The 15,364-nt window shown below is 37.8% G+C and overlaps 1 protein-coding gene across 1 annotated transcript; it reads left to right on the forward strand.

Moving 5' to 3' along the window:
* The first annotated feature begins 2,176 nt into the window (after positions 1–2,176).
* On the forward strand, positions 2,177–14,812 carry wnt6b (wingless-type MMTV integration site family, member 6b). Its single transcript, XM_066687950.1, has 4 exons — positions 2,177–3,170; positions 6,944–7,164; positions 11,949–12,250; positions 13,154–14,812. The coding sequence occupies exons 1-4, from the start codon at positions 3,094–3,096 to the stop codon at positions 13,613–13,615; spliced, it is 1,062 nt and encodes a 353-aa protein (XP_066544047.1). The 5' UTR covers positions 2,177–3,093; the 3' UTR covers positions 13,616–14,812.
* Positions 14,813–15,364: the final 552 nt, after the last annotated feature.

A 15,364-nucleotide genomic window follows, 5' to 3' on the forward strand; every position in this document is an offset into this window, starting at 1 on the left:
TTAATAAGCAAATTAAAGTCTTAATATATACACGAGAACGCCTCATGTTATAAAGATAAATATTTCAGCGAAACACAAACCATGGTTTTTAATAAATCCATATAAGTTTTCCTTTGTTTTAACCTTTCTCTACCTGATTTAGAGGTTACAGTCTTTTGGTCACATGATACCTTCTCAGAGAATAACTCAATTACTGTTATGGGCACATAAAATATTGTAGAGACAAGAAAGGAGTTATCATCTCTTTTATGTAACATTGATAAATTGGAGTATTACTACCACGACACACCTGCAGCTTAGACAAAACTGTTCCATATTTTCTCTTTGAAGTTTGAGGAAAAACAAAGACCGAAAATCAAAGAGACCTTTCTTGTGATAGGAGATAAATGGATAATCTGATCTCCCTTCTGTTTGGGGTATCAAAGGAGAACGAGTAAAAATATGTAGGAAACGTGCGCTGATGATATTAGCTATCTTATTTTGCAGCCTCTGATTGATTTCATTATTATATTGGAATGCATAAATAAATCTTCCAAGACTACAAAAGAACATGAGGTTTACATTTCTGCTCAGTTATACACTCTATATCCACTTTAAAGTGCAGGAAACCTATTTGTATCTGCTTTTGTCTGTTGGGTATAGATTTGACCTGTGATTCAGTTTATAGATAATTCGACAGGGTTAAAAAGCACACAACAGTAAGTGTAATAGCTATTTTATGCTTAGTATCATTCTCTTTACTTATATGATTTGGAATTGATAGCACACAATTCCCAAAGTACAGGGTGAGTAATGTATTGGGTTCATTATGAGTAACATGATGGCAATGAATATAGGAATAACTATGTGTACATCACAACAAAAAGGTAAGAATGTAATCTGTGCATGAGGTACTTATTAAGTTTCAAACCACATCATCAGAAGTTGTCTTTTTGCATGTGCAGACAGGATTCCCATGATGTGCACTTAGTTTTAACAAACGGGTGGGCATTTTGTGAGGATTTCTTGGAAGCTGCAGATTATGTAGAAATTGAGGGCAAGGATGGTGATAATGAAGCACATCATCAGATGACACGTACATGGCTATTAAGGCAACGCAAAACCGAAGCAGAAGCTGCCTGGCTGTGCTGTAACCCCTGCCACAACACTGGAGGTTCTGTTTAACAAGAATAATGACATTTGTCTACCCCAGCACAGGCTGTACTCGAGCTGACTGTCTGGGTGCCTTTACACCCGTCGAACTGGAGACAATCTGCAGAACGATTCCCATCCATGCAAATTGGATCATGGATAGTGGCGCTTTGTTCTTTCCTCTGCTGGGTCTGAGCAGTCTGCAAAGCATTTTGCGAAGTTTACGTTTACACAAGCACTGGGACATGGCTGTTTTTGAGCTGTGGTCTCTGGTACTGTCTGGATTGTGTAGCTATAGCTTCCTGGGAGACAGATGTATCACCGAGATCCACTGGCCTGATCCACGCAACACCGAATGTGTCTGGGAAGTCGGTGACAGTAGGATTGAATCCACGTATCTCTCCCAGCATGTTTCGAAGATAGTCATTCTCCTGATTAATAACAGACAACAAGAGGAGCCTGCAAAAATAGATTGGTTCCGTGACTCACAGCATGCTTTATCATTTATGGATCAGTGCCGCAGCTGGGGATAAGCCCATAGTTTTGGTGGGACGCAGGATGTTTACTGTATGAACTGACATAATTTACTGTATTTTCTGCTGCTTGATTTGAATTGGTCATTTTGTGTATTCTACCACTACGAATGTTTTAATGTGTGCTCGTACAGGCATACAACCAATTCTATGAACACATTATACAGACTTGCCTTTCCAAAAGTGCCCCTTTAAATGTCAAGGAATACCTATTGACCCATATGGAAAGATGGAAAGATCTGAATTCTGTGTAAAAGGTATACAGATACACTTCCAAGAGACATGACACACAAGTCATCCAAAAATATATTCTCTCTCTTTTTTTTTTTTTAAACAGGCAGAGATCACACCTTTGAACTGCTGAATGTAAGCACTCCCATCTTTTATGTACACGTGTTTCTTCATCTAATTTAAGCCACACAACTGACTGACAATGCATACCTTCTTGCAGATTGAACCTGGACTATATAGGATGGTCCCCATGTAACACCTGAAATGAGATCATCTCATTCCTGGGGGCTCTGATTTCTTTACAGTAAACAAAACACTTCTGCAATGTTTCCCTGTCACCCCCTCCCCTGCTCCCCTATACACAATCCAGCTTCATGTACAAATGATTCAACTTTTTGTGAGTGACAGTAAAGATGTGTGTGTGTGTGTGTGTGTGTGTGTGTGTGTGTGTGTTGGCCCCAAGCAACGTCACGTCGGGCGGGAGATGATTTCCCTGTAAAGAAAAAAAAAATAATTCTCACTTGAAGGGTGGAAAAAAAAAAAAGCTTTAACGGCACAAGTCTGCCTGGGATTGCTCCGATGTCTGTGCTGTACTTCACGCCTACCTGCAGCCGCTTCACCCCAGACGACTCTCAGTGTGGATGGTGGAGTGAAACAAACACACGTGGAAACATACTACACCTTTAACTCCAGCATTACCAGGAGAAGAAAGAAAAGAAAGAAAGAAAAAATGCTGATATTTCTTCACTGAGGCTGCTGGCTGCTCGGGTCGACTTGTCTGTAACTCCTGCCCGAGGTCTGGCTGCTTTCCATCCGCCCTCAGGCGCTCGGATCCCCGTCGCCAGATTGGAGTCGCGGCGCTGTTGGAAGTGCGGGTTTCTGACGGGGGACGGGGTTGTCACCTTGAGCGCAGTCCGCTCTCGTCTCTTGCTTTCCCGAGTCTGTGGCCGGGTTTTGCCGGGGAGATGATACTTCATTTACCCCGCTGATCTGCGCTGCAAGGACACGGAGGGCAGCGGCTCTCAGTGGTGCGTCTGAGGCGCAGTTCAAAGGAGTGCTGAACGGTGCTGCCGCCGGGGACTGTGCGGGACGCTGCGTAAAAAGCGCACACGATCACCTGGATTTCAGCGTTTGCGTGTATTTATTATTAGTATTAGTATTATTTTTGTTCCTGGTTATAACACATTTGCACTGCACAATGCTTCCTCTTTCCAGGACTCAGCTTGCCCTGTTTTTCATTCTGCTGTGTCCAGTCAATATCATTGGACTTTGGTGGTAAGTGAACTGAGAACAATGCGTTTTATATATCTGGTGCTCAAAACGAATAATAATCATTGTTTTCAGGAAGACCCAGTTGCTTCACTTTGCACTGCATAAGTCATTTTGATCTTCTGCAAACGATATAGTATTATTATGAACAATTATTGCACATGTTATGCTTGCTTGTCTGCTCAGATTTGGATAGTTAGCGGTCTGTGCTTATCTCCAACATCTCTTCTTCCTATATCATGTACTAGTTGCTACAAAGCACTGATCTTCAGTTTATGCCGAAATGATATACTTGAGCAATGTGTCCGTGTGTGCTATTGAAATTGAAACTGCACCACTGAATCCAACCGCGCTTCCCCTTTGGATGATCTAGTTTTTGCTGGGGGTGAACTGTAACATTGTCATTATGCTGCAGTTCATGATGGGGTTTTGTAGGTGTGTTAGGTGCACAAGCAAGCGCTAATGTGCTTTTACAAACTCTGCAGAAGTGCCCTGCACGAAGTAAAGTCAACATATGTGTGTCATATATGTGAGGACGACATTTACAAGTTATGTTGCATATAAGTCGGATTGATTTGTGATTGGATCAATGCAACATGTGCACCATTTCCTTATACTTGTGTGGAGATACTGTGCTAGAGTTGCCCGCAAATTCCTTCAATCTGGGTGTTTTGTGTGTAGTCTACTACTAGGTTTACTAAGAGTTAAGTTATAGCCTGTAGCCAAAGCTGTGAGACAGGAGAGGGTCAGAGTTGGAATTTCAGGTGGACCTGGAGGCAATGGATATGTCATCATAAAGCAATTCCCAATTCAGCATGCTGAAACTCCACTTTGTGAGCATCTCCAGTGGTATAAGGTCAAATAAAGGAGATCATGGAGATTCACACATTTTATATATGAACACAGTAACCATTTTCCTTGTAAATGAAAGGTGTTCAGTAATGCTGAACAATCAAAGACATCAGTTGTTAAAAGTGAATTAGGTCTTAGCTCCAACTAGATATGGGAGCACTGTGATGCAGCTCATATTGTGGTATGCAATGGAGATGCTTCATATGAAAGAGCTGATACAGTAAGTAGTTGTGGGACTGTATTCGTCTTACAGTGCAGGGTTGATTCAGATAGTATAGGTGGATGCTGCCAAAGTATGTGGAAATCAGCGTGTGTGTTTATGATAACTCTTCTTGGTACTTTTATGCATTGAAAGTTACTCTATCAGAATACAATTATGCTCTTCATACATATTGTCAGTGAGAATCATTTTGCTAGCTGTAACATCTGCTCTGTGAGGTATAAATGAAGTGAGATCAAAACTCTACTGGCTCCATGGTCCAATTTGTTCAAACAGGAATCTATGGGCCAGGCTTCTAAAGTTTAAGTGGGCCTTTTAGTTTTTTAAATGTGGGGTTTGACATCCTTAGTATCCACACTAATTTAGAGATACAACTGTGACAGGAGACAGCAACTTCAGTGTCGTGCAACTCTAACTTTTATTGGGGAATTATACCAAGGCTTGTGCCATGGCTTGGTGCCACAGACCACTGAATTGATCCCAAGCCACTCATTTGGTTTAGAAGCCTGTCTTGACTACTCCATATTCTGAATATTTACAGATACAAAATAATTTAGCTGTTTATGAGTGCAAGAAAAGGCTGCTTATGCACAATGCTTTAAATTATAATCTTTAAAACATTATAATTTTACTTTTTTGTGTACTTCTTTTAGAAAGCATTTCAGTTTTTTCTTTCTATTGATCTGATATCGTGCATAAAAAGAGGGAAAATTTCCATGGCTATTCTGTTATTCTTTACCATTCCAGTTTTGGGCAGTTTCAGAATAAGTCAAACTACTGAACTAAGCAAACTACAAACCTGTACATCATAGCGGTTACATTTATGATTAGAAGAAAGTGTCATCTTACTACAAATGAAGCTGCAACTGAGCACAGTTCTGTAGTTTTCTATTAGCGGGTGGGTCAAAGTTTTGATTTAATCCAGCCCTAAATATATATATATATATATATATATATATATATATATATATATAGCTTGCTTTACTAATATACTAATATACTGATGATTAATAAGGATGACATTTTATTAATAATATTACTCACTTTACTTGATCATATACAGACCAAAACTTTTGTAGCCACTGTGTTTATTCTGCATACAACTCATTCAGAAGATGCACAATATTTTTCAATTATATATTTTTATATTTTCAGGAGTCTCGAGGTTTTCTGTGAATGTCCTCTTTACAGTGGATCTAATATGTATCTATATACTGAATTTACAAAATGTATTGGAGCCACTGTATTTTTAACTCAATGCTTCTATCTCACTGAACTTTTATATCTGAAGGGTGAATCCTGAAGTGTTATGCCCCATTGTAAATTGAAATTGAAATCAATATGAAAATATGCTTAATCTATAGCTAATGCATTGATGGGTAAGGTTACAAAGACTAGAGCTTTGAATTAAGTCAGTAAGAAATTAATTGAGCTTGGCCAGGCCTCTTATCAGAGGGATACTGGGAATGCCTTCCTAATGGTTAGTGTGCATGTACATGGAAATCAGTGTTTCTACAAGGGGAGCAGTATCTCTGTTGTTAAATCACAGATTGTTATCCTTTTCCATTCAATACAGATTGGTGATTTACTGTGACATGTTATACACACCATCCTGATGCAACACATTGTTTACAATATGTAGAATTATATAAGTTCAGTTAATATGTTGTTACATAATGAAATATATTGATACTATTTAATTAGCTTTATCTTAATATATCTTATGATAGCAACAAGAAATGTTAAGTTGTATTGATCAGCCAAAGTGACAGCCATGTTCACAAAGTAGTACTGGTAGATAATCTATAAAAAGAGTCACTGTACCCAAATGTAGTCTACATGTACACTGTTTTGAGCAATTGTACAACAAAATAGAAAACAAAAGATTAAGCAAAATATGTCCATACACAAAGCAGGGCCCTAGTGTGAAAATATTCCTATGCCAGACATTTGACCAAGAAGTCTACAATAGATCCAATAGAGGTGGATAAAGGCTTAATAATATGCAGAATGTGCTGCAGACGACATCAGATTTTGTTTACGTTTTAAATACAAAAAATGATTTACACTTTTTAGAAATCATTATTTTACAATTAATTCATATAGTGTGAAACATCCTGTATAAACTAAAGGCCTTAAAAATATTTTTGTAATTACTTTGGGGGATTTATTTGATTAATTAAAGTATGATATTGCCATACAGATTTCACATTAAACATCTGTCGTGTGAGCATAACAATTCAGATTTGATTAATTATTGAACTAAAAGTTAGTTATATTTTTGTGTTTACTTTCAACAACAATGTAGTTTACTTACTCACTTGTAATTGTAACTTGTAAGTGATGGGCCGCATGTTTGAGGAATACAGAAGAAAGCCCAGAGGCAACAACTTAATTAAAAATGTGACCTTATTACATGTTGTGTTAAAAAAGGAGACCCCCTCCCCCCTCAGATTAAATTCAGGGCAGCACTTTGCTGAGATTAGATAGACCAATAAGATAATTTACTAGAATATCAATATTGTATGTATGTGTTTGTAATATTTTTGACTCTGAACTGAACTGAAATAATTAAAAATACAATGACAAAACTCACTCTTCCTGTATTTCACTTGGCAAATGTCTAAACACACTTCTAACAGGGCCTAGAATTGTGGTTAAGTTTAAGCAGAGTTTATGCTCATATATGGAGTGTTTGTTTTCTCAGGGCAGTGGGCAGCCCCTTGGTGATGGACCCCAACAGTATCTGCAGGAAGACGAAGAGGCTGGCGGGACGGCAGGCAGAGCTCTGTCAGACACAGCCGGAGATCGTCAACGAGGTGGCAAAAGGAGCAAAACTAGGGGTTAGGGAGTGCCAGTATCAGTTTAGGTTCAGAAGATGGAACTGCACCAGTCAAAATAAATATTTTGGAAAAATACTACAGCAAGGTAAGGCTGAAAAAAGGGAAATCTGTAAAGGAATGATCTTACAAGGGAGAACAAGGACCGCTCTTGTGCTTTGCTGGGTTTGCGCTCCGCTTTGAGAGAGACAGATTTACACTTGATTGCTCTTCTTCAGCATCAAATTGCAGATTTAATATTCTCCTCTAAATTGCCCCTTGTAAACATTCATCTACTCTGTCTTATGAACCTGCCAGACATTTGAAGTCACTCATGAAATCAATTTAGACCCCCATGCTGCAATTATTTTGCGGGCCTTTTTTACAGTATGCTCAATTCTTTGGGTATTTGACAATGAGAGGGTTTATAGTACTTGTGATTGAACAGCAATTGGCTAAGTAAAACATATTAAAAAAGTGATTTGTAGGAGGCAGCCAAAAGATTCACAAAACTCCCAGATGGGGAGATAACCCCTGTATTGTGTCGGACCTATTTGGGTAAAAATAAGTGGTATTTAGGGAGCCTGGACAAAAAAACAAACCCCAAATGTATCTGGCTATGATACAAACTATGAAAATGATTTGGGTAATTTTTTGGAGGGTTTTGTTTTTGTTTTTGTGTAACCCCTTGAATATTAGTGCATTTTACCATTCCTAAAATAATTTAAAATGTTATTGATTGATTATACTCTATCATAATCTAAAAAAAATGTTTTCATTAAAAAGGGTATTCATTTATATCAGGTGCAGAGAAAGAGGGAACAAATGTCAATAAATATTAGCTGACTTTAGTTTTGTTTTTCTATATTATTTCCAGCAACTGCAATATTGAAGTAAGATCCATATTAAGTTAAATATTGCATAATTACTGTAAGGAAATTCATACTAGTAATTTACTTGTCTACAGCTAAAAGGCTTACTTACTAAAGGCTATAAACAGTATTTTATACAGTTTTAGCTTTTCAGTAAATAAGAATATAAAACTTTAGCTGTTAGTGTCAGAGGCATTATAATCTGTGTAGAGAAAGTTTTATGATCTTATTCCCACCAGAGGGCAGTGCGAATGTAGTCTGCTATGGTCAGCGATGTTAAATCGTGTTTTGAGAAGGGTATGAAATGCACAGTAATACAGTACTAGTGGATTTCACAGCTGGCCTCAACCTGTGCTTATGCTGAGGTTCTGCTCAGTCACTTATATGACGCAGGGATGTCATTGCACAGCTGCAGGTGAAAGCGTGATCGTCAAACTACTAGTTATGCAAATCACCCCAGTGTAGTAGAGAAGAGTACTAATATAAAACTTTCAGTGCACTGTAGAACTATTGGGAAGTTTTTGATCTTGATCGAAACAAAGATACAGGAATGTTGCTATTGTTTCATTGCTTTTCCTCGTAACACAGATACATTAGTACATGTCAGTAAACAGAATTGTTATAAAAACGAACAAACTGCACTTTAAAAAACTAAAATATTTTTGCAGGGTTTTGCCTGATTCAAGGATTGCAAAGCTGTTGTTCACCTTTGTACAAATGTAAAGGAATTTCGCAACATGATTTGTTAATTACACAATGTCTGTCTTTTCCCATTTCTTGGCAGCAGCATTAATCACTTTTATGCTTATTCAAAGAATTTACAATATTACCCAGCTTGGAGGAAATATGCATGGACCTGTAGCTTAGATCATAACATTCATTGTAACGGGTTTTATGTTCCTTTCAGTGTTATTTTTCGCAGATAGTTTAGGAACAATACATTTCCCATCTTCATGTCATTCTGTATTTACCACCATTAATGCCGAATTGCTTTTTTTAAGAAAGAACATAATCTAAAGATAGGATGAACACATTTTCTGCAAGTGTAAATCCTGCAGAGAAATAAATACTTTCACAGTTGCGTATGGCCTTCTTAAAGTGGCTTACATTTTTCTCCTTTTGCAAAAATAACTTCAGGCTATTTTCATTTTTCCTCAAACATATAAACTAAACCTGTTGTTTTCTTCACCCTGGGGTGAGTCTGGTTATTGCCAAATTTCGCTTCAAGACCTGCTGACTGCTTAAACATGTTTTCCCTCTGTGTTGTAATGAAGTAATTAGGAATGCTTGAAGACAATATGTGGTTCTAATTTGAAAAATAATAATAATAATAATGCATGTATGTCTATAACGTTTTTTTTCTTTTTACCTCTACTGTACCCTTAGGAATGTATTTGATTATTTTTCTGTCAAATGTATCTGCTTCTGTCTGTTTCTCTGTCAGTCACGGTTTATAATTGTAAGACAGTCTATTTGTAAATATTTACCTTATGAAAGGGAATCAAGTAAGCATTTGGCTTTTTTCCCCCCTCTTTAAAAAAAATGAAATTATGTTTTCTAAGCTCAAAACACCAAACTCCATCATTGCACCGCTAGTATTACTGAAACATACCATAACAATTCAGGTAAGCATGCTGGATATGACATAACTGGCAAACAGTAGAAACTGATGCCTTCAAAACAGAAAATGTTGTTTTAACTGAACAAAGAAAATGTTGCATATGTTTCTGTTTCATAATTTTCACATGCTGGCCGATCCGTAGTCATGTGAATCCTTCAGTGGCTTTTGATAACCTTGAAACTGAACATCTTGTAGGCTTTTAATAGGGTTACTCGGGAAGGTTTATTGACAACTCTCCCATGCAGAACTTGTAGATCGTCCAGGATGCGTGCCTTGGACTTGTGAACTATTTCTTCAGTTCATTCCATTAGAGATTGAGATCTGGAGAGTCTGATGGCCAATTAGGAAGATTGATTTCAGGCTCCCTTATTCATTTAGTTGCTCACTTGGATGTGTGCTTTGGATTGTCATCCTACTGGAAAGTTCATTTACGAACAGGCTAACATATTCTGGAATCGAAGTAGCTCTACGTATGAGATGCAACCTTTCAGTGAAAAATGTACCCCAAACATCTCTAATTAAGTAATTATATATATGAATAATGAATGATACTAATACAACATAGGTTAATAAATACATTATTTTTTTAATGGTTAGTTTGTATGGTTAGTTTGTTATTTTCCAGAATAAAGTGAGTTTTTGGTACATACTTCAGGATGGTGTAGTTTCAAGTTAAATTGGATTTCAGGTATGCAACAAGATATCTGCAGTGAAAAAATGCCTAACTCTTATGGAGGACATCACATAGAGGCAAAATAAATCAATCATAATTATTCACACCTTTCAAGTTGTGTCTAATGTTCAGTAGAGGCACTTTACATTTTGGAAAACCTCTCTCAATTCTTTTGAACTAGTTTATGCATCATTGACTTAAAGATTGTGTATTGAAAAATTATTTGCTAATTCTTGCAGAAGCCCCTTCTGGCATCAGCTACTTAATCTGACAGGCCCAGACAGAGGCTGCTGGTGAAATTTGTTTGGAATTTGTGTCCTGAAGGAAAATAAAAAGGGAGTTGGTATCATGACAGATTTTAATGCCCCTATTTCTTAACCACCGTCACTCATTTAAACAAGATATACCTCAATGAGGCTGTCACATTAAAATTTGGCTCAGAAAGGCTTATCTAAGTATTAAATAAATATTAATTTAACCTTCTTTCATACCTTTTCTTGGAATTTATTACATTGCCGTTTTGTCAATTTCATATATTTTTTTTAAATCTCCTTTCATTATGCGGGCAAGTAACAATTTAGATGACAGATGTGGCTTGAAATTGTTCTTGACCTTAAGTGATAGTTAACAGTCACTTAACTGTATTAAAGCCTTGTTTTCCATCACTCTGTACAAGTTTTTCTTGAGCACCTTTGCAGTATTTATTCCTCTACCCTTCTCTCTGAGTGGCAGAAAGTAGTTTTTTATGTCTTATTCATTGGAACAAAAATAGCTTTAATATGTTTGGAAGAATAAGATTTTTTCATCTTGCGTTCAAAATGAAGATAAGAGGAACCACTAATACATTTTCGTGCTGCAGCTTAGTGGTTCACTATGTAATCAGTTAATTTATTGCTTATCATAGTTTAAAGGTTTTTTATTTGTATTGTACACCCCATATTTCAGGAGTACTTTGAATTGATACAGTGAGTGTAGGCCCTGTTTACTATGTATATTACTTAAAGTGTTTTTCAATTCCCTGAACTAAACTACTACCCTGCTGTAGTCACCTCTTCTCATACTAGTTCTGGAGTTCATTTTACCTGAGTGCCAGCTTTGCCACAACAAATCAGACACAATATAAATTACAGCAGCCGAATTACCACGGAAAACCTGCCAGCAGTTGTCAAGCATGTGAGATTGCCTCCCCTGTCCACTGATGCAGTACACTAAAGGAAATGTGTCCTCCACAAGAACAATAACAGCCAATTGCCTTGGGACTAGCATTGCAGTGTAAATACAATTAGAGGTATGAGCTGAACAAAGGTAGTGTGCTTATACAAAACGTGGCGCACCCCAACAAATGGCATAGGTGGAATTCCGACGGCCACATCTACGAGACCCTGAGAGGAAACTATAGGATGCATGTGCCGGGAGCCGAGAGCTGAGAAAAACAGGAGATGAGACTACGGCATACTCGAATCAAACCTTTATTACGAATGGTCAATTACAAACCTGGACCCTATCATTTTTTTTTTTGTTAATAGAAAGTACTGTGACTGGGTAGAAGTTAGTAATTTGTACAACATACAAACAATAGTATTAATATGATCTGTGTGTTGATTTATATGTAAATTGCATTTGAGAGATTCTGTTGCAATAACTTTAACGACCCACAATTCATTGCACCAGGTGTAGCGATAAAAAAGAGGTGCTCCTGAAATTGTCAACCATGTTTTGTGTTACAGACATCCGGGAGACAGCGTTTGTGTACGCCATCACTGCTGCAGGGGTGACGCACACCGTAACGCAGGCCTGCAGTATGGGGGAGCTCTTGCAGTGCGGCTGTGAGGCAACAAGGAGTCGCGCGCCTCCTCCCCCTGCAGCCGGGCCGGGCGTGGAAGGTGTGAAGTGGGAGTGGGGCGGCTGTGGGGACGATGTGGAGTTCGGGTACGAGAAGTCCAAGCAGTTTATGGATGCAAAACGGAAGAAGGGCAAAAGTGACATCAGAACCTTGATTGACCTTCACAACAACGAAGCTGGCCGACTGGTACAGTGAAACTATTTTGTTTGATTGTTTGCGTGTTAAAATAATGTTTCCCCATAGTTCAGAGGAAGTTTTATAAATGCATGGATAATCCATGGATGCAAATATTGAATTGGCATCTCCAGTAATTTTTCATTTAAGTTATGTGCTTTATTTCCGTTTACAGACCACAACAGATAGGGAAGCGTTCAAGTTTCACAAGTCTGATACAGAACAGATACAGTAACATAAAAAATCAATACAGTTGTAGTTGAAAGTATTCACACACTTAATTTGAAACTTTGTAAAAAAAAAAAAAAAGTTGTTATGTTAACCTATAACTAAGTCTTTATATACATACCTATAAAAAACACAGTGGCTTGCTCGCTATAAGGTGTATAGCTCACAAAATAGTTAATCTGAGACAGTGAACATTGGCTCTTTTCTGCACGGTTGACTGCAGCGCTTAATTATACCTAATGCCCGTACATTGTCCAGTGTTCACCTTTGCTCAACGTTTGTCAGTATCAATTTATCACTTTTTGAAATGCCGCCACACAGCTTAAGTCCTGCTTAGTGCGGGGTCAGATGCAGGTAAATGGGCAGGTGTGGGGTGTGGTGATGTGAAGAAGATAGATTCAGAGAGATCTGCAATATTTTCCACTGAATCAAAGTACATATGCTTCTATATAATAAGACAAAAGGAATAGTCCCTTCTTATGTTCTGTCATAAAGCATTTTAATTAAAACAGGACTAGAGATAAGGGAGTTGCATTTATCATGGGGTAATTCTCAAAAGTGTATATCTGAGTGATTCCTGCCATCAAGCATTGTAAGCTTTGAGATGGCTTGGAGGCAAGAGGGGTAAATTCTTTCGGAATATCGTCGGCTTTTATCTCACCAATCTATCTCTGTGTCTAACTACAGGCTGTGAAGAATTATATGAGAACTGAATGTAAATGTCATGGGCTGTCTGGCTCTTGCACACTCAGAACCTGCTGGAAAAAGATGCCTCATTTTCGCGAGGTGGGTGATCGCCTCCTGGAAAGATTTAATGGAGCTTTCAAGGTGATGGGAGGCAATGACGGTAAAACCCTCATCCCCGTGGGGCAAAACATCAAACCACCAGATAAACAGGATCTCATCTACTCGGCAGAATCTCCTGATTTTTGTTTGCCTAACCGAAAGACCGGCTCTCTGGGAACCAGGGGCCGGATGTGCAACAGCACCGCTATGGACGTCAGCGGATGTGACTTGCTCTGCTGTGAGCGTGGCTACAGAGATGAGACTGTGATATTTGAGGAGAACTGCTCGTGCAGGTTTCACTGGTGCTGCGTGGTACAGTGCCAGAAATGCTCCGTCAGGAAAGAGCTGAGCCTGTGCTTCTAAGACTTCGGAGACACGCAGAATGGTACATTTCTACTGGAGGCCCGACTGGCATGTTGACAGCAGTGCTACATCTCATATGAACCAGCAATAAACTCTGCCAGCTCAGGAGCAGGACAGCTGTTTACTATGCATTGTAATAATGATATTTGTAAGACCAAACATGTAATTTAATGAGTGTTCACAGGACATTAAGTGCAAGGAGAAAGAAGTGAATAGCAACATTTCATAAGGGAAGAAAAGATCAGTGGGAAAGAAAACGCATCATATATTCCATGATTCAAGAGTGACAGCTAAGGTCACTGTGATTTCACTTTGGTACTGTTTTTATTTATAATGGCTTAACAATAAGACTACTCATAGTAATAATCTGTGTAATGTGCCCACCATTGATTTTAAAGCACTTTGAATACAAGAACTGTATAACCATGATTTACAGACTGTGTTAAGGCTGTATGTATCATATGTTTTTTGTTTTTTAAGTAAATCATATTGTTTTGTAAAAAAAAAAAAAAGAAAAAGAAAAAAAGTCTGAATCCACCAGTGTATATTGAGAAGATCATTCGGGTTTTCAAAATTGTTTGATTATCACTGACTACGGGGCTTTACTGATGCACTTTTAACAATTTTTTGGTTGTGCGCCCAAAGCTGCTTTTCTTATCTTGTACAATGCAATATTATACAGAACGGCCAGGCTCCCTGAACACTACTATCTGTAGGTGGATCATGGGGTGTAAACTGATCTTACAGTCAGCCACTTTTAGTCAAACAACGTGATTGAAGCATGTTGCCAATTAAACAAGGAAGACACTATATACTTGTCTTTCTTCAGGCTTAGTCAAAACAACTAATAATCAACCTGCTCTTCACCTAGTCAGAACATATCCAATTTAATGACAGTTCTCAAAATATATTCCCAATAAATACAGAAAGAAACCTGGATTCTACCTAGAATTTGGGAAACTTCCATTGTGTACAATAAAATGAATACTGCAAATACGAATGTGCCCGTCATACACAAATAAAAAACAGAACATTTGGAATATTCAATAGTTAATGCAAAACTTAATAGTTTTCAGGAATGGATAAATGAACAAAGTTAAAAAAATGTAAAAAATGATGTAAGATTTCTGCTAAACCAAGTTTCGTGTCAAATGTATAAAGTGCACTGTGCATTAAATACTGTTTTTCATAATTTCATTATTTGCTGCATAGGATATACATTTAAAAGGATTTAGAGTGTGTAATAGCTTATTATTGTTATTTTTACAGTGGTATCTATGGCTTCTTCTTACACGAAAAGACGAGTACATAGTTCAGTTCGTGTATTTAAACTACGATTTGAGAAGCTGGTTTAATGTTAACGTCATATGTATTTTTCCATTCATCGGCCTTCAATGCAACATTTTGTTATTGTAACTGGTTGAATAAGACTGGATTACAGCTGAACAATGTTCACCTCAGTCATATACAAATAGAAAAAAAGAAGCTTTTCTACACTTTTGCTTCAAGCCTATCCTTTTGCAACTCAGCAGAAAAAAGGTGTTGTTTTGAGTTATTTATGCAGTTGGAAAAAGCTCCTTCTGTATTAGTTTGAGCTTTGCAAGTCGGCACAAGTTAACATTTTCCAGGAATTCAGCCTGTGGAGCCAACAGTGTTGAAGACAGAGGTAGACTACAGACAAGAAAACTGCCAGGAGCACTCTCTTGAAATTTTGACTCTCAACATGGGCAAACACAAGAATAAATCCAT

The sequence above is a fragment of the Amia ocellicauda genome, chromosome 16 (assembly GCF_036373705.1).
Source record: "Amia ocellicauda isolate fAmiCal2 chromosome 16, fAmiCal2.hap1, whole genome shotgun sequence".
Classification (NCBI taxonomy): Eukaryota; Metazoa; Chordata; class Actinopteri; order Amiiformes; family Amiidae; genus Amia; species Amia ocellicauda.